General features: G+C 62.9%; 5 protein-coding genes across 5 annotated transcripts in view; 3 read left to right on the plus strand and 2 right to left on the minus strand.

Annotated features, from left to right (window-relative positions):
* Positions 1–2198: 2198 nt before the first annotated feature.
* DRD4 (dopamine receptor D4) lies at positions 2199–3432 on the minus strand (the record flags this gene model as incomplete). The annotated part of the gene is made up of 4 exons (XM_080710722.1): positions 2199–2395; positions 2473–2604; positions 2842–3293; positions 3368–3432. The coding sequence occupies 4 exons, from the start codon at positions 3430–3432 to the stop codon at positions 2199–2201; spliced, it is 846 nt and encodes a 281-aa protein (XP_080566848.1).
* A 4604-nt stretch (positions 3433–8036) lies between these two features.
* On the plus strand, positions 8037–8293 carry SCT (secretin; the record flags this gene model as incomplete). The annotated part of the gene is made up of 2 exons (XM_080710734.1): positions 8037–8110; positions 8188–8293. 2 exons carry the CDS (start codon positions 8037–8039, stop codon positions 8291–8293), a joined length of 180 nt encoding a protein of 59 aa, XP_080566860.1.
* Positions 8294–10453: 2160 nt separating this feature from the next.
* CDHR5 (cadherin related family member 5) lies at positions 10454–16875 on the plus strand (the record flags this gene model as incomplete). Its single annotated transcript, XM_080693959.1, has 16 exons — positions 10454–10538; positions 10609–10784; positions 11050–11100; positions 11309–11401; positions 11548–11646; positions 11745–11855; positions 11936–12106; positions 12498–12588; positions 12691–12788; positions 12910–13110; positions 13231–13344; positions 13417–13501; positions 13625–14080; positions 14145–14229; positions 16067–16205; positions 16441–16875. The coding sequence occupies 16 exons, from the start codon at positions 10454–10456 to the stop codon at positions 16873–16875; spliced, it is 2490 nt and encodes an 829-aa protein (XP_080550085.1).
* Positions 16876–18959: 2084 nt separating this feature from the next.
* IRF7 (interferon regulatory factor 7) lies at positions 18960–21379 on the plus strand (the record flags this gene model as incomplete). The annotated part of the gene is given in 11 exon segments (XM_080693969.1): positions 18960–18979; positions 19055–19217; positions 19301–19508; positions 19785–19840; positions 19923–20103; positions 20159–20299; positions 20398–20416; positions 20477–20560; positions 20562–20953; positions 21038–21156; positions 21224–21379. Coding segments are annotated over 11 exon segments (1539 nt in total).
* Positions 21380–22322: 943 nt separating this feature from the next.
* PHRF1 (PHD and ring finger domains 1) overlaps positions 22323–22929 on the minus strand; it is a gene marked incomplete at its 3' end in the record, with an annotated part of 36749 nt that continues 36142 nt past the window's right edge. Inside the window, exon 17 of the mRNA XM_080715849.1 lies at positions 22323–22466. Coding sequence (XP_080571975.1) covers positions 22323–22466 — 144 coding nt within the window. The remainder of the gene's footprint in view (positions 22467–22929) is intronic.

The raw sequence follows: 22929 nt of genomic DNA on the forward strand, positions 1-22929 counted from the left end.
GGCCAATACCCCAGGACCACGGGGACACGAAGGAAACTTGCTGGACAAGTTACTAGCGGACTAAGCGGACCCTTGGGGACCGCCGCAGACTTGGCCACCGGGCCCTGAGGTGGGCCGGCGGTGCCGGGGGACGCGGGTCCCCGCCCTCATGGTGCTCTCGTGCCCCTGGACCGTGAGCGTGCGTCTTAGCCACGCTGTGCCCTGTCCGCAACCTGTGTACATACCTCTGTGTTTGTCAATAAAGTTGTAAATAAAGTCACGACCTGCCTGTCCTGCCGCGTGGCCGGGCTGCAGCGCTCCTCTCTGAGCCAGGCCAGGGCCTCTGAGGCTCCGGGGCTGCTGTGTGCTGGAGCAAGAGCCACTCAGACCCACCAGGAAGCAGTTTTCTTCCATCCGTCCTGTAGTAGAGATTGTTCCAGGGGACCCCGCAGCCACTTGGCCATGCGGTCTGGGTCCTGTGAACCTGACATACCCCTGCCTCATAGACACAGCACTGCACTCCACCTCAGGATGGGCCACAGCGCGCTCCCCGGCAGGAAGGGCTGTGAGCCGGACAGCCCTGGCTCTGTGGCCCCGCTCCACCTCCCCTGGCTGGTGGCAGACCGCCCGGGGCTCCGAGGAACTGGCCTGCAGCTCCCCTGCCCAGACAGACCCTAAAATGCCTGTTCATAGCTACCTGTGTTGAGCCTGGCACTTCGGATGGGACAGGCTGGCCTTGTGCCCCAGGAGCCCTCTCTGGGGGTGGGGGAGGCCACTGCCCTGCCCTGTCCAGCCCCAGAGGCCACTGTGAGGTTCTGGAGCATGGCTCCATGGATCCAGCTGGGCCTGCTCACCGCAGAGCTTGCAGCCTAAAGGCAGCAGCAAAGGAGGGAAGCCCTGACCAGAGGCAACCAGCGGGGGATGTCCGGTACCTGCCCCACACGGGAGGTGTCCGCGGGGTTCTGGGGGCAGAGGACAACCCTGTGGGGTGAGGGTGGCGACACTGCTGCCTGGACTGGCTGCTCTTCCCCTCTAAATTGACAGCCCAAGGCCCTCGGGTTTGCTGGGCATCTCCAGACTCAGCGGGGCTCACAGAGCAAGGTCACCTTGCCAGGCTGTGCCCCCCACCCCCGGGGTCAGGCTTGCCACTGCAGCATGGCTTCTGTCTGCAGAGCTTGTCAGCCAGGGTCAGTGAGGAATTATTTTTTGCAGTACCGGGGATGGAACCCAGGGCATTCTACCTCCAAGCTACACCCAGTCCTATTGTTTATTCTTTATTTTGAAACACGGGCTCACTGAGTTGCAAAAGGCCTAGGTAGAGCTGCAAATCACCATCCTCCTGTCTCGGCCTCCCAAATGCTGGGATTCCACGTGTGCGCCACCACGCCCGGCTTGCAGGGAATATTTTAACACCCTGAGGTTATACCTAGAGCAGTCGACTTAACAGCCCCTAGCTTCTCAGCGTGGCATCTCATGCCAGCTGTCAAAGATACAGCAACCTGGGCACAGCGCCCCGTGTCCAGCACAAATGACCCGCGCCTCTCCCGTGACCAGACAGCAGGGTGTGTCTGCAGGAGTGACCCCTCTGCCCCAGGCTCAAGGGTGCTCTGTGGTGCTTGGGGGGCCGGACAGCACTCTGCCCAGCCCTGGGCCCTGCACCTGGCCTCAGGGCTCACACTGGAGACGGGACAGGGAGCAGAGGTGGGCTGAGTGGGGATCTTCTCCAGGGAGAACCCACATGGGGCTCCTGCTGGCCCCAAGGTCTTGCCTGCTGGTTGACCTCAAGGAAGCTCCAGGTCAGCTGGAGTGTGCAGGACTGCCCAGCCCACAGCGCAGCCTGCCTGGATCCGAGGCGCAGGAGCTGACCTGGACGGACCGGGTGCCTTCCCAGTGGGAACGGGCAGCCCCAGCGTAATTCCTCGCCCTGCTCTCAGAGCCAACAGCTCCTTCCTCCCCGGGAGACACTACTGTTCTCTAATTGCAGAGGGGTAAACTGAGTCCAGGTGTTATGCTTCTGCAAGCACTTCCTTGGGTGGAGCTGAAGGACCCTCTGCAGCAGAAAGAAGGGGCCAGCCGGTCGGTGGGGTGGTCAGTGGGGGTGCTGTGGGCCTGGGCAGAAGCCCCTCCTCCCCAACCCACCCAGGAGCCGGCACAGCTGGTCAGGAAGGAATGTGTTTATCAGAGGCGCAGCAGCCCCTGCTGGGCTGCTCCCCCAGGGCTCAGCAGCTGAGGCGCTTGCGGAAGACAGTACGGAACTCAGCATTGAAGGCCGTGTAGATGACCGGGTTGAGCGCGCTGTTGACGTAGCCCAGCCAGGTGACGGCGCTGACCAGGCGTGGAGGCACAAGGCAGGTGGCACACAGCGCCCGGGTGATGTGCACCACGAAGAAGGGCGTCCAGCACACCAGGAAGGCCCCTGGGGGCAAGCGCCATGAGCCTGGTCTGCTGCCCGCCCCCCGCCCCCCAGCCCTCCCTCCCTCGGCAGGAACCCACCAACCACTACTGGCAGGACCCGCATGGCCTTGCGCTCCCGGCCTGTGATCTTGGCCCGCCGCCTCCTGTGGGTCTGCGGCTTTGGCTGGGGTGGGAGTGCCGCATCAGGGACAGCGTCCTCAGGTTGGCAGTCTGGGCCGCAGAGGTCCTCAGGGAGGTCGGGAGAGGGAGCCGCGCAATCGGGGCCGCAGGGGCCCCGGGGGCGGTCAGGGGCACAGTCAGGGTGACCCCGGGGGCAGTCGGGAGCACAGTCGGGGTGACCCCGGGGGCGGTCGGGAGCTGATGATGCACAGTTGGGGTCACAAGGGCCCCGGGGGTGGTCAGGGGCACAGTGGGAGTCGCAGGGGCCCCGGGGGTGGTCAGGGGCACAGTGGGGATCGCAGGAGCCCTGGGGGTGGTCAGGGGCACAGTGGGGGTCGCAGGGGCTCTGGGGGTGGTCAGGGGCCAGGGATGCACATTGGGGGCCGCAGGGGCCCCGGGGGTGGTCAGGCGTGGGCGGGCCGGGGCCGCTGGGCCGCCGGGGTGCGCGGCCGTGCAGCTTGGCTTGGCGGGTCGCGCCCCAGCGCCGCAGGCCGCGGAATGTGGCCCAGTAGAGCAGCAGCATGAGCGGGCAGGGCAGGAAGAAGGAGCACAAGGAGGAGTAGACCACGTAGTCGCGGTCCTCCAGACGGCACACGGCCGGGTCGCGGCCGCTCACGTCGTTGAGGCCGCACAGCACCGGCGCGGCCACCGCGGCCGACAGCAGCCACGTGGCCCCGATGAGCAGCAGCTGGCGCCGGCCCTGGCGGCTGTAGCGCAGCGGCACCGTCACCGCCACAAACCTGCGGGCGCGGGAGGCAGGGCGGTGAGGCCGGGAGCGGGCGGGGGCGCGCGCGCAGGGTCACAGGGTGCCCACCTGTCCACGCTGATGGCACACAGGTTGAAGATGGAGGCCGTGCACAGCATCACGTCCATGGCCATGAGTGCGTCACAGAGGCGGGGGCTCAGCAGCCATGCGCCGCCCTGCACCTGGGCCACCGCAGGGAGCCGCAGAAGGAGACAACAAGACCCATGTTCACCAGCGCAGCCACCCATCAGGGACCCCAGCTTTTATGGGGGAGAGGGGCATCAGAGGAAGGGAACCCAAAGCGAGCCTGGTGCAGCTGGGGCCACCAACTGGCCCAGAGACCTCAGGCCCGGCTGGCACCCAGGGGGCAAGGGAGGGCACACAGACCAGCTGCCCACTTAGCTCTCTGCAGGACCTGAGAAGCCCGGGGGTAGGGAGGGGTGTCACCAGCGCCAGGGGAGCCCCAGGGTGTGCAGCCCCCAACACAGCCACCTGTTCCCCCAGAGCTGGACTAAGCCATCCTGTCTGGACTGGCTGCTGTGGGACTCTGGAGGTCACTTGGCATATCCCTCATCTGCACAAGGCTGGTGACAGCCACATCACAACTGGCCAGAGGACAAACGGGTGTCAAAGCTGCCAAGATAGCCGGGTGTGGTGGGGGACACCTAGAATCCCTGTACTTGGAAGGCTGAGACAGGAGGATCCAGGTTGGAGGACAGCCTCAGCAAGGTAGACACTTATCAATCTAGTGAGACCCTGTTGGAAAATAAAATAGGACTAGGGGTGTAGCTCAGAGCTGGGATACTCTACCTGGGCTCAATCCTCAGTAACACACACACACACACACACACACACACACACACACACAGACCTCACCGCACAGGGCCCAGCCCAGATCACTGCGGGGGCGCCCCTCCCAGGGGACACAGGAGCAGACAGCGGCCACTCTAAATGCCTTCAGTCTGATTTGGGACATTAGGAGCTTAAGAGTCATTATGGTGACGACTGTCTGTGGCGGGGGAGCCGAGGTCAAGCGTGTCCTTGGGATGCTGGCCTCTGCCCTAGCCGCCAGGGACCGCTAGCCTGTCCACCTTGGAAACCTGTTTCTCCTCCCCCATGGCCCAGGTCACCATGTCCCCAGCCCAGCCCTAAGCAGCTTTTCTCTGGCTCAACCTCTGAGCAGAAGGATGGGACGCTGGTGGGCCCACCCAAGGGGCCGACCTGGGGGAGGCGGGGTCCAGAGTTCTCAGAGGGGCTCCTGGCCTCCAGTCCGGCCTCGTCCGTCCGTCCCTCCCAGGCTCACTGCCCACAGCTCCTGCCAGCTGGGTGGCTTGGGCCCTGGTCCGAGGGATGCGCTCCTGTAAGAGCTGGCTGGGCCCGGGCCTGGGGGCGGTGGGGGGTCTGAGCCCTCCTGGCCCGTCTGTCCAGCTGGCTGGGGGAGGGTCAGCCGGGGAGGGGTGGCTTGATAGGAGGGGCCCTAGTTTCTGGGGCCCCTGCTCCAAGGGCAGAGGGACTGCGCAGGGCAGGGGACACACAGACCCCCGGCGCGGAGGGACGGGGCGAACGGGGCTCACCTCGGAGTAGACGAAGAACGGCAGCACCAGCAGCGCCAGCAGCAGGTCGGCGGCCGCCAGGCTCAGGATGAAGTAGTTGGTGGGCGTCTGCAGGGCGCGCTCCGAGGCCACGCTGACGCACACCAGCGAGTTCCCCGCCAGCACGGCGCCGATGAGCAGCACGCCCCCCGCCAGCGCCGCCGCGCCCGCCGCGCCCGGGGCCCCCGCCAGCAGCCCGCCCGCCGCCCCGCCGGGGCTCCCCATGGCGCCGCCGAGCGCCCGGGCGCGAGCCGGACAGCGCGGTGCCCAGGAGCCCCGCCCCGCCCCGCCCCGCCGGACGTGCGGCCACCGAGACCCACGGCCGGAGCGATGGGCACAGGCGGGACCTGGGCGGCCCAGACCCGGAGCGTCCCGGTTTCTCCAGCACGCGCCCCTCCCGGGCGAGGCTGCCTTTCTATGGCCACTCGGGAGAGGTCCTTCCCTCGCGCAGTGGGCAGAGGCTGGACGGCCCGAGCTGGGGCTCGGCCCCCAGGCTCCAGGGCTCCGCCCCCAGGCTCCAGGGCTCCGTGCGCACACCCCACTCCGAGCACCCGCAGGTCTGGGCCGCCTCCCAGGTGGGCGGCGAGCTCCAGGTCAACCTCGGTCCCCACCCTCTGCCTCTGAGCTGCGACCCCTGACCCTCGCCTTCCAAGCCCTCGGATGGTGGGAACCTCGGGGGTCAGTAGTGAAGCGGCGTCCCGTGGTAAGGCCACCCTGCCCCCAGCACCGAGCATCCCCACACAGGAGGCCGCACCGCCTGGCCCCATGGCCGACACCAAGGGGTGCCAGAGGAGGCCGCAGCCAGCTCAGCGGCAGATGGAGGTGGAAACTCATTAGGAGGAGGATTTTTTTTTTTTTTTTTTTTTTTTTTTTTTTTTTTTTTTTGGTGGTACTGGGGGTGGAACCCAGGGGCTTTCTACCTCCGGGCTATACTCCCAAACCTTTTTTAAATTTTATTTGGAAACAGGGTCTCACTAAATTGCTAAAAGCCTCACTAAGTAGCTGAGGCTGGCTTCGAACCCGTGCGATCCTCCTGTCTCAGCCTCCCAAGCGCAGGGATTACAAGTGTGCGCCACCACGCCCGGCCTAGGAGGAGGATTTTTGTTCTTTGGGGAGGTGTGGGAACTGAGCCCAGTGGTGGTCTAGCTCTGAGCTGCACCCCCAAATATGTTTCATTTGGAAACAGCTGGTCTTGGACCTGCGATCCTCCTGTCTTAGCCTCCCAAGCACTGGGATTACAAGCATAAACCTCCATGCCGGGCTTGCCTAAAGTATTTTAAAGATTTATCATAGAGGGGCGTGGTGGCAGACACCTGTAATCCTAGTACTTGGGAGGCTGAGACTGGAGGATCACAGGTTTAAGGTCAGTCTCGGTAAGTACTGAGACTCTCATCAACCTAGAGAGACCCTGTTTACAAATATAAAAAGAAAATAGGGCTGGGGTTGTAGCTCAGATGTAGAATGCTCCTGGGTTCAATCCCCAGTAAAACAACAAAATGTTGTCATGAGCTGCCTCCACATTGAGAACGCACACTTTATGTAAAAACTAACTCAGAGCCAGGCTTGATGGCACATGCCTGTAATTCCAGTACCATGGAGGCTGAGACAGGAGGATCGTAGTTCAAAGCCAGCCTCAGCAACTTAGTGAGACTGTTTTCTTTTTTTCTTTCTTTCTTTTCTTTTTTGGTGGTACTGGGGTTCCTGGAAACCCTTCTACCTCCGGGCTACACTCCCAGACACCTATTTCTTATATTTTATTTGGAAACAGGGTCTCTTAAGCCAGCAAGGCTGTCTTCGAACCAGCACGATCCTCCTGTCTCCGCCTCCCAAGCGTGGGGATTACAAGCGTGCGCCACCACCCCCAGCGAGACTGTTTTCAAATAAAAAAACAAAATAGCTGGACGTGGTGGCACACGCTTGTAATTCCAGCATTTAGGAGGCTGAGACGGGAAGATCACAGGCCCACGCTCTCAGTGAATTTAGTGAGACTCTGCAACTTAGTGAGGCCCTGTTTCAAAATAAAGAATTAAGCCGGGCGTGGTGGCTCACGCTTGTAATCCCTGCAATTACAAGTACCCACCCCAATTCCCAGCCTGGAATTCCAGTTTTGGGAGCCAGAGACAGGAGGGTCACAAACTGGAGGCCAATCTCAGCAACTATTAGGACTTTGTTTCAAAATAAAAAATAAAATTGGACTGGTGGTGTGTTTTAAGATAGAACATCCCTGAATTAAATCCGCAATCTCCCCCGCCAAAAAAAAGCATGTCTGTATTCAATCCAAGGCCGTGGTTCCCTCCCCACCACCACCACCTCTGCTTCCTGCCCCAGCCTGGGGAAAACTTCGGCTCTCTCCTCCTTTAAAAAACCAAACCACAGCCGGGCATGGTGGCCACGCTGTGATCCCAGCATTTGGGAGGCTGAGACGGGAGGATTGTGGTTTACGGACAGCCAGCCTCAGCTACTTGGTGAGGCCTTCTGCAAATTAGTGAGACCTTATTTCAAAATAAAGAATAAAAAAATAGTGCTGGGGGTATAGCTCGGAGGTGGACTGCTCCTGGGTTTCAACCCCAGACCCGCCACAGCGCAGAGTGGGAAGGCAGGCTCTGGCTTTTGCTGGCTGCCGCCCCATGGTGTCCAGGGAGGGTCCCTGGGCCCCTTCCCCGTGCTGGCTCTGCTGCCCAGCCTCTCCAGAAGCATCCAGCCTCCAAGGTAGCATCCCGGGTCTGCCTTCTCAGCCTCTGTCTCCCCTCCCCAGCCCTGCACCTGCAGCGGCCGCCCTCCTGGTTGCAGAGTGGTCCAGGGCCCTGGGGGAGGGTCTCACCTGGGAAGGGGACCGTTAGCACAAGGCGCTCCACCCCTCCCCCGTCCTGAAATGCCATCCCAGAGGTCCCTCTTGGCTCAGAGCAGCCCGTGGCGGTGGCCAGGCCCCCGTTCACTTCCTCCTGCCCCAACAGCCAGGTGAGGGGCGCCACCGTGGCGGTGGGGCCGGACGACAGCTGGGGGGCGCGGCCCTGACCTTCCCGCGCGATGGAGATCGATGGGGCACGGCCGGGCTGTGCGGAGCCAGGGCGGTGCTGGGCCCCCCCTCCTGCCCCTCGGGGTGCTATAAAGGGGCGGGCGGGCTGGGGCCCCCAGCTACAGCGATCATGGGCCCCCCACTACCGCTGCTGCTGCTGCTGCTGCTGCTTGCGGGCTCCTCTGCGCGCCCCGCGCCCTCCAGGTGAGCTCGCCGTCCACTCCCCGCTGCGGCCCCGCTGCCCGCGCTCCGGCTGACCCGCGGCCCCCTGCCCTCCCCAGAGCCCCGCGACACTCAGATGGGACTTTCACCAGCGAACTCAGCCGCCTGCGGGACAGCGCGCGCCTGCAGCGGCTGCTCCAGGGCCTGGTGGGGAAGCGCAGGTGAGAGGTCCTGAGCGCCCGTCCTCGCCCCGCTGGCCCTGGTCCACCCACGACTAATCCTGATTTGGGCTGGGGGGTAGCGAGCCCGACCTGGAGAATGGCACCACCTGGCCCAAGCCCCCCGAGGGCCAGCTCTGCCTGCTGTGGTCAGCCGAGCCTGTCCTGCAAGCCTGGTGAGCCCCCACACCCTGGCCCCCCAGCCTGCGGCTTCCCCAGGTGGGCAGCCTCTGGCTTCGAGTCCTGGTCTCTTAGTGCCTGTCTCTGCAGGGTGCCCGTGAGGACCCCCCTTGGCCGAACCTGGCTGCCCTGGCTGCCTCCTGGGTCCAGGCCCAGGGTCTCCATTCCAGAGCCCGGGGAAACCTCCAGTCAGCCCAGCTGAGAAGTACCGGCTTTGCAGAAAAGCGCCCACAGGGCCGGGGTGGGGGCGGGGCTGCACTGGACACCAATAAAGGGAGAACGGAGAGCCTGGCCTCGGGAGCCCAGTGCAATCCTGCGGCCACGCCGCTGCGGGTAGAGGGTGGAAGGAGGGCCTCATCCACCCCTCCGTGCGCGGCCACACCCAGCTGCCCTTTAAACCCGGGTGGCCAGCTGGTTTCCGCCCTCTTCTCGTCTCTCTTCCCCCGTGGCACTCCCCATCCTTTGTTGTCCACTCCACCTGCTCACGGTGTCCCCTGCTCCTGTCTCAAGGGTCACGGGCCCAGGGGCCACGTGGGCAGAGCGCGGTACGGAGTCTCGGGCAGCAGGGAGGAAGGTTGGGGCCACTCAGGATGGCACAGCAAGAGGACCCCCGCGTCCTAGGGGACCACGTGCAGACTGAGCGGTGGCGTGGGCTGTGTGGGCCTGTGTGGTGGGGGGCAGGAGGGGGTCTGCCTGGGGAAGAGCCATCCGAAGCCTCGGAGTGGCCTCTGGAGAGGCCTGGGGCAAGGCCGCTGCTCCCCACATGGGCGGCCCCCCTCCCTCCTGGCCCCATAGAACGGCCTCTCCCTGCTTTGGAGCTCAGGGCAGCACTGGGGGGGGGGCTCAGCAGACCCCTCCTCTCTGCCAGGCCCCAGGAGCTCCCGGGGTCTCTGAAGCCTTCCCATCTCCCACCTGCTTGCCAGGCCCCCAGTAGCCATGGCTCCAGGATGGGCAGGCACCCTGGGACAAGAGGCCTTTCCATGGGGCTGCTGCGGCCAGGGAAGAGGGTCTGGAAGGGACACCAGGGCGGAGGTCCATTCCCATGGAACGGCCCCTGGGGTTCTGCCTGAAGGACAGTGCATGGGAGGAGCCAGGAGAAGAGTCAGCCGGGGTCAGGGGTCAGGTAGAGCCAGCTGAGACCAAGGGTGGAGCCCTGCCCGGCGTCAGCCTGTCCCAGCCCTGTCCTCAGTGTGCCCCAGCTCTGCCCCCAGCTCTGCCCCCAGCCCCCAGCTCTGCCCCCAGCTCTGCCCCCAGCCCTGCCCCCAGCTCTGCCCCCAGCCCTGTCCCCAGCTCTGCCCCCAGCCCTGTCCCCAGCTCTGCCCCCAGCCCCTAGCTCTGCCCCCAGCCCCCAGCTCTGCCCCCAGCTCTGCCCCCAGCCCCCAGCTCTGCCCCCAGCCCCCAGCCCCCAGCTCTGCCCCCAGCCCCCAGCTCTGCCCCCAGCTCTGCCCCCAGCCCTGTCCCCAGCTCTGCCCCCAGCCCTGTCCCCAGCTCTGTGCCCAGCCCCCAGCTCTGCCCCTAGGCCCCAGTTCTGCCCCCAGCCCCCAGCTCTGCCCCTAGTCCCCAGCTCTGCCCCCAGCTCTGCCCCCAGCCCCCAGCTCTGCCCCCAGCCCCCAGCTCTGCCCCCAGCCCTGTCCCCAGCTCTGCCCCCAGCCCCCAGTTCTACCTCCAGCTCTGTCCCCAGGCCCTAGCTCTGCCTCAGCCCTAGATCTATGCCCCCCTCCCAGTTCACAAGCTCTTTATGCCCTGCATTTGGTGCCTGTGGGTTAACACGTGAACGCGGCCCAACTCCGGGGACGGCCTCACACTGCCCCAGCGGGGGCCCAGGCCTGGCCGGCCAGCGGGAGCCCCCTTGGTGGAGTCCATGGTAAAAGGGTCATAAAGCTGGGTGGCGCCTCCCGGGGGCGAAGGTCGCTGAAGCAGGAACTGTACCAGCTCGGGAAGCCAGACAGGCCGGACCCTCCCACCAGGCCAAGAGACAGCTGCCGAGATGGGGGCTCAGGCCCTGCTGCGGCCTCTGCTGCTGCCGCTGTTCCTGGCACTGTGCGGCCAGCCCCCCGGAGCTGCGGCCCAGAGTATGTATGGGAGGGGGCGAGGGGGCGGGGCAGGGTGGGGAGGCACCCACCTGGCTTCCCCCCTTCCCAGGCTGCTCCGTGGACCAGAACATCTTCCAAATCGAGGAGAACACGCATGTTACCGAGGCCCTGGTGAACATCACCGTCCCCGCGGGCCAGCATGTGACCCTGGGGTCTGAGTCCACCCCCTTTGCCTTTCGGATCCTGGACAACCAGCTGTTTCTCAATGTGACTCCTGACTATGAGGTGCCTCCAGGGCCACCGGGGCCTCCCTCCCTCCCTGGGGAGGGTTGGATGGGGTGAGGGCTCTGCGCCCCCCAGGCAGTCACTGCCCTCTAGCTCAGTCCTCGACTGGGCCCAGCCTGGGGCAGGGCTGTTGGGAGACAGCTGCCCAGTGCTGCCGAGCTCAGGAGTTAGGACACGGACGGGAACCCTGGGCGGGCCTCTGCGTCCTTGCCAACAAGGCCGTCCGTGCTCCCCCACCTGACTGACAGGCCTGTGTGCCCCACAGGAGAACGCCATGCTGCAGGCGCTCCTGGAGTGCAGGAGCGGGAGCACCGTGGTGAGTCCCTGCTGCCCGCACGCTGGAGGCTCCCATGACCTCTCCAGGGTGCACTCCACGGGCTCACCCACTTCCTCCAGCCCAGACTCTGCCCAGGCACACCGTCCCAGACATCTGTCCCCTGAATGCCTGGCGCTGTTTCCCTCCCACCCTGCCTGCATGCCTGGGGCAGCCGGGGGCTGTGGAGTGAAGGCCATGGTCCCTCCAGGTGACCCAGCTGAGAGTGTTTGTGATCGTGCTGGATGTCAATGACAACGCCCCAGTGTTCCCCTTTACGACCAAGGAGCAGGAGGTGGAGGAGGTGAGCCGGGCAGAGGGAGCCAGAACCAGCACCCCTGGGGTGGGCGTGGAGTGGGCACGGGGCGGAGGCCGGGAGCTGGAAGCTGGGTGACGGGGTTGGTCCAGAGGCCATGGGCGGGGCTGGACCAGCTCACACTCCATCCTCAGGATACCAAAGTGAACACCATCGTCATCCCGGAGTCGGAACTACAGGCCACGGACCTAGACAAAGATGAGTTGTACTACACCCTCCAGGAAGTGACCCCGGTCAGTGCTGCCCTGCCACTGCCCACCACTGGCCCCCAGCTTCTGAGCCGCAGCTCCTGGACGCCCAGGCTCTTAGACTGTGCCCTCCACCCCCTCAGGGCGCCAGCAACTTATTCTCTCTAGTGGGGGCAAACCAACCTGCCCTGAGGCTGGACAGTTCCCTGGACGTCTACCGATGGCAAAACATCACCTTCCAGCTGCTGGCCCGGGTGAGCGCTCCCGCCCCGCGCCCGGGTGCCCAGCCCTGTCCAGGCCGCTCCTGGCCTGATCAGCAGGGCCGCCGTTACAGGACACGTGGGAGGAGAAGGCAGAGCCCAGCCACACGGCCACTGCCACCCTGCTCCTGAGAGTGACCCCAGCTGACCTGCGCCCTCCCTGGTTTCTGCCCTGCACATACTCAGACGGCTACGTCTGCATCCAGGCCCAGTACTACGGGGCTGTCCCCACAGGACACATCCTGGTAACGGGGGTCCCACAGGGCAGGGGCAGCCCAGGGTCAGGCTTGAGTGCAGAGCAGGGAGGCGCCCAGGCTGGACAGCCCAGCCCGTAGTCCCGAGGGGCAGCTGCTTCTCCGCTGACGGGCAGGCCAACCTGGGCGGGGGTCCTCAGAGTCTCCCTGGTGCAGGGAGGCAGCGACCCGGATGCCTCGCCACCCCAAGCACGCCCTGCTCAAGCCTGGGCCCTCAGTCAGGGCTCCAAAGGGCACCTGGGGCTGGAGTCTTGTGGGGCGGCCATGATGTTACTTGCCCTCCCCTCCGCCGTTGTGCCCCTTGTCGCCTCAGACCTTGAGGACTGGTGGAGGGCCCCGCTGGGACCACCCACACCAGCCCCATGCTGCCCCCACCCTTCAGCCGTCCCCCCTCATCCTGCGCCCCGGGCCCATACATGCTGTGGACGGAGACCGAGCCATAAACCAGCCTATCGTCTACAGCATTGCTGGGGGTGCGTGCCCCATACCCCATCCCATCCCCGCCCCAGGCCTGGGCAGGGCTGGTTGCACCTGGCATAGGGAGCAGGAACGAGCTCTGTCACCCACCCTCCTAGGAAACACAAACGATGTATTCACAATCGACGCAGACACCGGCAACCTCACCATGGCCAGCAGCATCCCCAGCCCCACGACTTTCTTTCTGGTGGTCAGGGTGAGTGCGGGCCGGGGCGGTGGGACCAGGCTCTTCTGGCCAGAGGGTCTCCTGCCAGATGCCGGCTGGCGATTGGCTCCCTCTCAAGGCCAGCGGGTCACGTTGCCGCCCATCTCCCCAGGCTGAGCAGGCCGATCAGGCTCGCTACTCGGTGACTCAGGTCACTGTGGAGGCCCGCGTGGCCTCTGGGAGTCCACCCAGCTTTCCCCAGAGCCTGTACCGCGGCTTCGTGGCTCTTGGCTCGGGGCCCGGTGTGGCGGTCATGGATGCAGACTCCCCTTCTCAGTCTCTGAGGATCTGGGCCCAAGACCCTGAGTTCCCGGTATGCAGCCCGCCCCTGCTGTCCGTCCCTGTTCTTCCGGGCCTCCTCTCGTGCGGGTGGTGTGGGGTGGAGGACGGGCAGCCAGGCCCGGACTCACCAGGACTCACTGCCCCACACCAGGATCTCAACTCCGCTATCACCTATAGAATCACCAACTGCTCAGAGTTCAAGATGGACGGGGAGGCTGTGCTGACTGCCACAGAGCTGGAGCAAGCAGGGGTCTTCTATGCAGAGGTGGGGGGCTATGGCTGAGGGTGGGGGGACAAAAGAGGGGCTCAAGAGGGACGAGCCCCCTTCCCGCCCCAGGTAGAAGCCCAGAACACTGTGACCTCGAGCACAGCGACCACCGTTGCGGAGATTCACGTTTCAGAGCAAGCACCCTCCTCCACAGGTAAGCCTCTGGGGTCTCCCAAGCAGGGTGGCTCCTCCCCTGGGGCAGGTATGTTGGGGGTAGTGACAAGCCCCAAGTGCTGTCCCTGGCCCCCAGGGCCCCCAGTCCCCCCAACATCCCCAGAGACCGGAGGAACAGCCAGGCCTTGGAGCAGCACCGTTTCACAAGCCCCCGGACCCCCTACGACCAGCTCTGGGGGCGGCACTGGCCCTCACCCACCCTCAGGCACCACACCAAGACCATCTGTCTCACCTACAACTGGTAGGCCCTCCAGTGGGGGGGCCGGTACCACCTCCATGCCGCCTACCCCCAGCAGGGCCCCATCACAGACCTCAAAACCGGGGGTCTCTCAGCCCACGACCCCCAGTGGAGGGGCTGGCACCTCTCCTGGGCCACCCACCCCCAGCGGGGGCCCAGCACAGACCCCAAAACCGGGGGCCTCTCAGCCCACAACCCCCAGTGTGGGGTCCAGCACCTCTCACCGACCAGCCACGCCTGGTGGAGGCCCAGCACAGACCCTGAAGCCAGTGACCTCTCTGCCCACAGCCCCTGGGCCCAGCAGGAGCCCCTCAACCTCAGGTAGTCCCCACCTCACTTGCCTTGGACTTGCCCTCCGTTGGCCTGACTCCGGGTTGGGGGCCAGGCTGTGCTCTGGAGCCGGGCACACCCAGGGGTGGGCTCTGGTTTGAGACAGATGAATCCAGGGCCATCGAGGTGAACTATGGCAGGTGTGGGGAGGAGCCGAGGCAGGATTCAGGGTCCGTTTGTCCTTAGGGTCTTTGAATGGAGAGCAGCTGTCCAGTGATTAGGAGAGACAGGCTGGGGTCCAAGATTGCAGAACCAGGGCAAGGGCAGCCCGGGGCAAGGGAGGCTGAGTCAGGAGGGTCATTCGAGTCCAGGCAGTGCCTGAGCAACATGAGGCCCCACCTCAAAATCGAAACGATGGCATCGCTTAGAGGACTCGGTGTGCAGGTGTGCTCTGGCACCCAAACTGCCTCCCACAGGGGTCTTGGTAGGCTTAAGAAGGAGGCTCATATTCCAAGAAGTCCCAAACCGCGCTCTCCCTCAGTGGCACTGCGGCACAGCCATGCATGCTCCGGCTTCAACGTCAGCATGCCAGTCAGGTCCAGCCGTTCCACGGAAAGTGGCCACCAGAGCTGGGCACGGTGGCACACACCTGTAACCTCAGTACTGGGAGGCTGAGATAGGAGGATTATGGCTCGCAGACAGCCTCAGCTCCTTAGTGAGGCCCTCTGCAACTTAGTGAGACCCTGTTTCAAAATAAAAAATATGGCTGGGCGTGGTGGCGCAGGCTTGTAATCCCTGCGCTTTGGAGGCGGAGACAGGAGGATCATTGTGCAGGTTCAAAGCCAGACACACTGGCTTAAGAGACCCTGTTTCCAAATTTAAAAAGTATAAAATAGGTCTGGGAGTGTAGCCCGGAGGTAGAAAGGCTTCCAGAAACCCCAGTACCACCAAATAAATAAATAAATATAAAAAAAAATAAAAAATAAAAAAACAGGGCTGGGCGTGTAGCTTGGAGGTAGCATGCCCATGGGTTTAATCCCCAGTAACACACGCACACACACACACATCATCATCATCATCATCATCATAAAAGAGCCGGGCATGGTGGCGCACGCTTGTAATCCCAGCACTCGGGAGGCTGAGACCTGGAGGATCGCGGTTTGCCGACAGCCTCAGCTACTTAGTGAGGTCCTCCGCAATTTAGTGAGACCCTGTTCAAAATAAAGAATAAAAAATAGGGCTGGAGTATAGCTTGGAGATAGAATGCCCCTGGGTTCCATCCCCAGTAAAAAAAAAAAAAAAAAAAGAAAAAAAGGACTGGATCTGGTGGAGCTCCCAGTGACCGGTTCTTCCGTTGAGCTGAGTTGTAGTGGCCCTGACTGCTTGCTGCGGCAGCCTGGCCTCTGAGGGCCCTGGGCCTCAGGTCCCTCCAGTTCTCCCTGGTGGGTCAGGAGCACCTGACCCTCAGGATGGACTTACGATGGCAGGGAACGTCGGCTGTGGGGCACCCAAGGCTCGCTTGTTTTGGGGTGCCCAGTCTGGTGCAGGTTGGAAAGGGATGTCCTTGGGGTGTTGCAGTAGTAGCCAGGCGAGGAGGCGCACGCTTGTAACCCCAGTACTTGGAGGGCTGAGACAGGAGGATCTGGGTCCTTGCTGCAATGCAGTGAGACCCTGTTTCAAAAATAAAGCCGGGCGTGTTGCTGAACACTTGTAATCTCTGCGCTTGGGAGGTGGAGATAGGAGGATGGTGCAGGTTCGAAGCCAGCTGCGCACAAGCTGGCTTAAGAGACCCTGTTTCCAAATAAAAAAGTATAAAAATAGGTCTGGGAGTGTAGCCCAGAGGTAGAAGGGTTTCCAGGAACCCCAGTACCCCACACACACAAAGAATAAAAAATGGGGCTGAGGGTGTAGCTCAGAGGTAGACTGCCCCTAGGTTCCATCCCCAGTACCGCAAAAAGAAAAAAAATCACTAAGTAGCCAGGTGTCTTCCACAGGGATGCCAGGAGGAGGTGGTGCCGGGGGAGGTGGTGTGTCCAGCGATGGCACCCAGGAGGACCAGCGTTTCTCGGTGGTGGATATGGCGGTGCTGGGCGGAGTGCTGGGCGCTCTGCTGCTCCTGGCCCTCATCGGCCTGGTCGTCCTCATTTACAAGCACTACGGCTTAGGCAAAGCTAAGGTGAGGCCCTCCGCGGGGGGGGGGGCAGGAGAGGGCAGATGGAGGGGGGCAGGTGGGCTGGGCAGAGAGAGAGGCAGAGCCAGCCGTGGAGAGGGATGAGGGATGGGAAGTGAGGGAAGCAGGCTTGGGCCCGGAGGGGAAGTGGGAGGGCACTGAGCAGTGGAGGGAGGGAGACCAGGGGGCAGAGTTCCAAGCACCCTCAGGATCTGGAGCTCAGGCCTCGCTGTGCCCCCAGGAGCTCCAGACCCAGGGCTTTGACAATCAGGCCTTCCTCAAAGACGAAGCCAACTGGGTCCCAGCCCCCAGCCCGAGTCCGGACCCCCAGCCTGCGGATGCCCTGCCCACGCCGCCACCGCTGCCTGTACCCCCTGTCCTGGAGCCCCCTAGCGCCGAGCCCCTTGGCCATGGCCCCGGGTCCCCCACGGCTGCCAGGGCTGGGGACAGCCCTTCCGCAGTGAAGTCCATCCTGACCAAGGAGCGGCGGCCTGAGGGCGGCTACAAGGCCGTGTGGTTCGGGGAGGACATCGGGGCCGACGTGGTGGTCCTCAACACGCCCACCGCAGATGCGGACGCCGCTGGCGACGAGGACAGTGGAGGCAGCGGCGACGAGGACACTGGCCGGGGCGGGGGTCTTGGCCACCTGAGGGACGCCGACTCCACCTACATCTAGGGTGGCCCGGGCCCTCCCGCGACCCCTTCCCTCTGCAGAATAAAGTGGCACTTTGGAATCCTGGGGCTGAGTGGACCTGCCGTGGGCTGGAGTTGGTGTGGGAGGGTGCGACAGCCCCTGGCGCTTCTCATAAACCAGCTGCTAGCCCGCGTGGTGGCGCACGCTTGTCATCCCAGCATTAGGGAGGCTGAGACAGGAGGACCGCGGTTCACGGACAGCCTCAGCTACTTAGCCAGGCCCTTTGCAACTCAGTGAGACCCTGCTTCAAAATAAAGAATAAAGAACAGGGCTGTGGCCGGGCGTGGTGGCGCACACTTGTAATCCCAGCGCTTGGGAGACTGAGGCAGGAGGATTGCACGGGTTCGAAGCCAGCCTCAGCTACTTAGTGAGGTTCTCAGCAACTTAGTGAGACCCTGTTTCCAAATAAAAGATATTAAAAAAAGGTCTGGGAGTATAGCCTGGAGGTAGAAAGCCCCTGGGTTCCACCACCAAATAAACTCCCCCAAAACAAAAAAACAGGGCTGTGGGTGTCCCCTGGATTCCATCCCCAGTACTGAAAAAAACAAAACAAAAAACACCCCAGCTGCTGCCCGGCTTGTCTCTGGAGGTTTCTGACCTGGGTGGCCAGGAAGTTCCCACCCCCAAGAGGGTGGTCCACAGCCTCCCGACCCAGGGTGAAGGCCCTCAGCCCGGGGTGGGGGCTGAGGGGCCAGCGCACTCCCAGGACTTGTTTGGGAGGTGGTGGGGGCCTTCCCGAGGTTCACAGCCCCTCCTGACTCCGGGGCGGAGGGACCCCGCCCAGGGCCAGCGCTTGCTTCCTGGGCGAGGGGCGGGGTCGCAGGCCACTGGCTCAGGTGAGGAGAGGGCTCCCCGCTGGCTTTCCGCGGGGAGTACTGGGATTACAGGACTGCGCCATCAAGCCAGGCCCAAAGGGTTTAATTTCGAGAGTGAATACTTTTGTCCCAATAGTTTAATGTTTACAGCTTTATTTATTTTGCGGTACTGGGGGGTGGAACCCAGGGGCATTCTATCTCCGAGCTACACCCCCGGCTCTATTTTTTATTCCTCGTTTTGAAGCAGGGTCTCACTGAGTTGCAAAGGGCGTCAAGTAGCTGAGGCTGTCTGCGACCCTCCAGTCTCAGCCTCCCGAATGCTGGGATTACAAGCGTGCCCACCACGCCCGGCTCATAGTTCAGTGTTCAATCCCAATGGCCCCGCAGCGGCCGCTTCCGCGACTCCACCTCCCGTTACTCACTCACAGGCAGAAAACCGGGGTGGGAGGCTGGTTTTGTTTGGGGTCCGCTTCTGTCTTCGTCCAGGGATCCCGGGTTCCCACCCCCGCGCCCCGCCAGGCCCCGCCCCGCCCCGGCCCCGCCCCCGCCCCGCCCCCGGCCGGGCACTATAAAGCCGCGGCCGAGGCCCCGGCGAGGTTGAGTTTCCCGTCCCGGCGGCTCCGGCACCCAGGTAGGCGGGCCCCTGGCCGACCCCCGGAGCCGGAGGGGAGCGAGGGCCCACGCGGGAATCCCGTCCCCTCCTGACCGGCGGCCGGGAGGGGCGCTCAGAGAGTCGGGGAGGGGGACCCCGAGGGCGGAGGGCCGAGAGCGTCCCGGGTTGAGGGGTCTGGAGGTGGGGTCGGGCCGAGCCGACTGGTCGGGCGAGTGCGGGCGGGGGTCGGGAGCACTTAGGTTTCCTTTTCCCGCGGCGCCCGCAGTTCCGCTTTCCTGAGTCGGCCCGCCTCCACCACGTGTCCCTTTCCCTTCGTGTCTCCGCAGGGTCCAGCCTGCGACGCTCCGTCCAAGGCTGGACGCTGGATCAACACCTGTGTGTGACTTTGCGTGTGTGCGCCCGCCACATCTGAAGTCACACCTAGAGCCACCTTGGCCCAGGAATCCACACTAAGGGCCCATAGGTGGCTCCAAGTCCTCAATCCACATCTGTGACCCTGAACACCTGGGCCACACCTGTGACACTGGCCACACTATCTGTGGCCAAAGGAACTTTCACTGGTAACACCTATCACCCTGACCACAACCCTCACAGTCAGGGGCCCACCCGACCCCCCAGGTGGTCCGGCAGGAGGAACCATGGCCGCAGCTCCTGAGAGGTGAGAACCGCACTCCCCTGTGCCCATCCGCGCCCCTTGCCCTCTGCTGACTGGAGCATGGCTCCCCACCCACAGGGGTGCCCCGCGCGTGCTGTTCGGAGAGTGGCTCCTGGGGGAAGTCAGCAGTGGCCTCTACGACGGGCTTCGTTGGCTGGACGATACCCACACCATTTTCCGCGTGCCCTGGAAGCACTTCCGGCGCAAAGATCTGGATGAGGCTGACGCTGGCATCTTCAAGGTGAGACTCAGCCCCACCCCTGAAGGCCCTGTCGAGCACCCCTTTGGCCTCGCTGCAGCCCAGTTCTGGGTACTCCTCCCCAGGCCTGGGCGGTGGCCCGAGGCAGGTGGCCGAGCAGTAGCAGTGGGGGTGTCCACCCGCCCAAGGCTGAGGCTGCAGAACGTGCAGGCTGGAAAACCAACTTCCGCTGTGCACTGCACAGCACACGGCGCTTTGTGATGCTACAAGACAACTCAGCGGACCCTGAGGACCCCCACAAGGTGTATGCGCTCAGCCCAGAAGGGTGGAGAGGTGAGGGCCCTCGCAGGGAGGGCTGGGTCGGGGAGGCTGGGTGTGTCTTGGTGGCCTCCAGGTCAGTTGCAGTTTTAGAAACTGGTCTGAGGGCCTGGCAGCAGCCCAGGACCATTGGCACACTGCCTCCTCCCCCCGCCCCCCAGGTTCTAGGTGGTTGGGGGAAAACTGCAAAAGTAATAGGGCATATTTATACCTAAGGGAACCCCTAGAGCCACTCAGACACTTACAACCCTTTTATGCCAGCCCCAGGTCCCAGTTTGCCCCCTCCCCCAGAAGGCCCAGCCATGAAGCAGGAGGAAGCAGCCCGGGAGAGACCGCCGTCCATACAGGTACCTACAGTTCCAGGCTCTGCCCTCCTCTCTTTGGGTGTTGGGGCTGGGGAGGTGCTGGACAGGGCTGTCTCTCTTGCAGGGTAGCCCCCCAGGGCCGTTCCTGGCAAGAGAAGATGCTGACCTGCAAGCCCCAGGCCCTCTGCCTGTCTTGGCGGGTGACTCAGGGGACCTCTTGCTCCAGGCCCTGCAGCAGAGTCTCCTGTGGGAGTCTGTGCCACGTGCTACATGGGGGATAGACTCAGACTCCCCACAAGTTCCCGGTGAGTAGCAGCGAGGACCACTTGTGAGCAGGGACATCTGAAGTGGGGTGCCCAGGGGACGAGCAGGCAGGACCGCAGGCAGAGGCCCTGGGGGGAGGGACCAGTGCAGCAGGACTGCCCTTTGAGAAGGATGTGGTACAGGCGCGGGGAGCTGGGGCACAGCGGGCAGCAGTGCAGCAGGCAGAGCTGGCCACAGGTGGGCAGCTTGGCCACTCACTGCTGTCCACAGGCCCAGCGTGCGCTCCGGAGGAGCAGTATGCAGCCTGTACAGTGGAAGCTGTCCCCTGGCCTCAGCGCCTGGCCCCGATGACAGGTGAGAAGGGTCAGGGACCTGGGGCCAGGTCCCCACAGGACGCACAGCACCCTCTCCTAGAACCTGTGCCCCAATGGGTGGAGAGCGGGCCCAGGGCATGGAACAGCCAGCACCGCGTACTTCTGCCACTCAGTTTGGTCTCCACAGAGCCCAGCCAGGCTTCATTGGACGTGACCATCATGTACAAGGGCCGCACAGTGCTGCAGGCGGTGGTGGGGCGCCCCAGCTGCGTGCTCCTGTATGGCTCCCCAGGCCCAGAGGACCCGGCAGCTGAGCCCCAGAGGGTGGTTTTCCCTAGCCCCTCCGAGCTCGCGGACCAGAGGCAGCTGCACTACACCCAGAAGCTCCTGCAGCACGTGAGCCCAGGCCTGCTGCTGGAGTTGCGGGGGCGGGCGCTGTGGGCCCGGCGCATGGGCAAGTGCAAAGTGTACTGGGAGGTGGGCAGCCCCCTGGGCTCCACCCCCGCCTCTAGCCCTGCCCAGCTGCTGGAGCGGAACTGCAGCACACCCATCTTCGACTTCAGCACCTTCTTCCAAGGTCAGTGAGGCACCTAGGGGCGGGGGTGGGAGGCTGTCCCCAGGTGGTCCCCTGCCCCCTGCTGACCAGCGCTCCCACCTGCAGAGCTGAGGGAATTCCAGGCACGGCGGCGCCAAGGCTCCCCACACTACACCATCTACCTGGGCTTCGGGCAAGACCTGTCAGCGGGGCGGCCCAAGGAGAAGAGCCTGATCTTGGTGAAGGTGAGGCCGGGCCAGAAGACGAGGAGGGGCAAGGAGGGCCTGGCCCTGACTGTGCCCTCCCCTGCAGTTGGAGCCCTGGCTGTGCAGGGCGCGCCTGGAGGGTGTACAGAGAGAGGGCGTGTCCTCCTTGGATGGCAGCAGCCTCGGCCTGTGTCTGTCCAGCACCAACAGCCTCTACGAAGACTTTGAGCACTTCCTCATGGAGCTAGAGCAGCAGGCCTAGCCAGCACCCCAATAAAGAGCCAGAATCGCTGGGCATGGTAGTGCACACTTGTAATCCTCGCGCTTGGGAGGCGGAGACAAGAGGATCACACAGGTTCAAAGCCAGTGGCGCTGGCTGAAGAGACCATTTCCAAATAAAAAATATAAAAATAGGTCTGGGTGCTGGGCGTGGTGGCGCACGCTTGTAATCCCTGCACTTGGGAGGCTGAGACAGGAGGATTGCATGGGTTTGAAGCCAGCCTCAGCTACTTAGTGAGGCTCTCAGCAACTTAGTGAGACCCTGTTTCCAAATAAAATAGAAAATAGGTCTGGGAGTATAGCCCGGAGGTAGAAAGCCTCTGGGTTCCACCCCCAGCACCACACACACACACACACACACACACACACAAAATAAATAATAATAAATAAATAAATAAAAATAGGTCTGGGAGTGTAACCTGGAGGTAGAAGAGTTTCCAGGAACCCCAGTACCACCAAAAAAAAAAAAAAAAAAAAGCCAGAACCAGTGCTGCCCTGAGTCGGTGGTCATGGACAGGCAGGCCAGCTCGCAAGGCCAGTCTGGGGGCAGCAGGTGGAGTGTGTTGGGCTGCTGGCCAGTGTCCCCTCTTGCTGGGAAGCAGCAGGCTGAGTACAAAGCTGAGCATCTCTTAAAGAGAAAATGGAAAATCGCTGGCCATAAGCACAGGATGCCGTCTGGCCCCCCCAGGACAGGAAGCCCCCAATCATGAAAGGCCTTACCCTCCAAGTACAGAGCTGACACAAAAGTTTCTAAAGATAAGTTGTTTTTGATAAATTAGAACACAATGGAAACAGTATCTATAATATACATATTAAAAAAAAGTCCAGTCTTCAACTGTGAGCAAGAAGGGTGCAGTGCCTTCATGGGAACCCAAAGGCAGGCCCTGGCTCCTTGCCACTGGGGACACAGGCGTGTGGGAGCAGCTTCAGGCCTCTGGCCCCTGGGCGGGCGGCTCCTCCCCGGCCTCGGTCTTCTTGTGCCTGCGCATGTGCCTGTACTTGTCCACGTAGGCCTTCACCAGGTTGGCCACCTTCACTGGGTTGATCTCACCACTCTTGCTGTGGCAGATCTGAAGAAAGAGGTCAGGTTACAACTGGACACTGCCAGGAACAGCTCAAGCCTGACCCACGCAGGCCTCCAGGGCCAGGACACTGCCCCTGTGCTCGGCCACCTCCTGGGCTGCTGAGGGCCCCCGAATGTGTCTGGGTCAGGAGGAAGTCTTAGCCTGACCCACCGTGAGTCTTAAGGTAGATGACTAACGGGAGGGCTACTGGTCAGCTACTTTCTGTTTTTATTTTCATTTCTTTGGTTTGTTTTCGTACTGGGGATTGAACCCAAGGGCATTCTACCTCTCAGCTGTACCCTAACCCCTTTTTATTATTTATTAATCTTTATTTACTAATTTTTTTGTCTTTTTTTGGAACCGGGGATTGAACCCAGAGCGCCACACCTGCAAAGCAGGTGCTTTGTCACTGAGCTATATCCTGGTCCCTATTTATTAATTTTTTAACGGCACTGGAGGTAGAATCCAG

The sequence above is a fragment of the Muscardinus avellanarius genome, assembly GCF_963383645.1.
Source record: "Muscardinus avellanarius genome assembly, chromosome: 1".
Lineage (NCBI taxonomy): Eukaryota > Metazoa > Chordata > Mammalia > Rodentia > Gliridae > Muscardinus > Muscardinus avellanarius.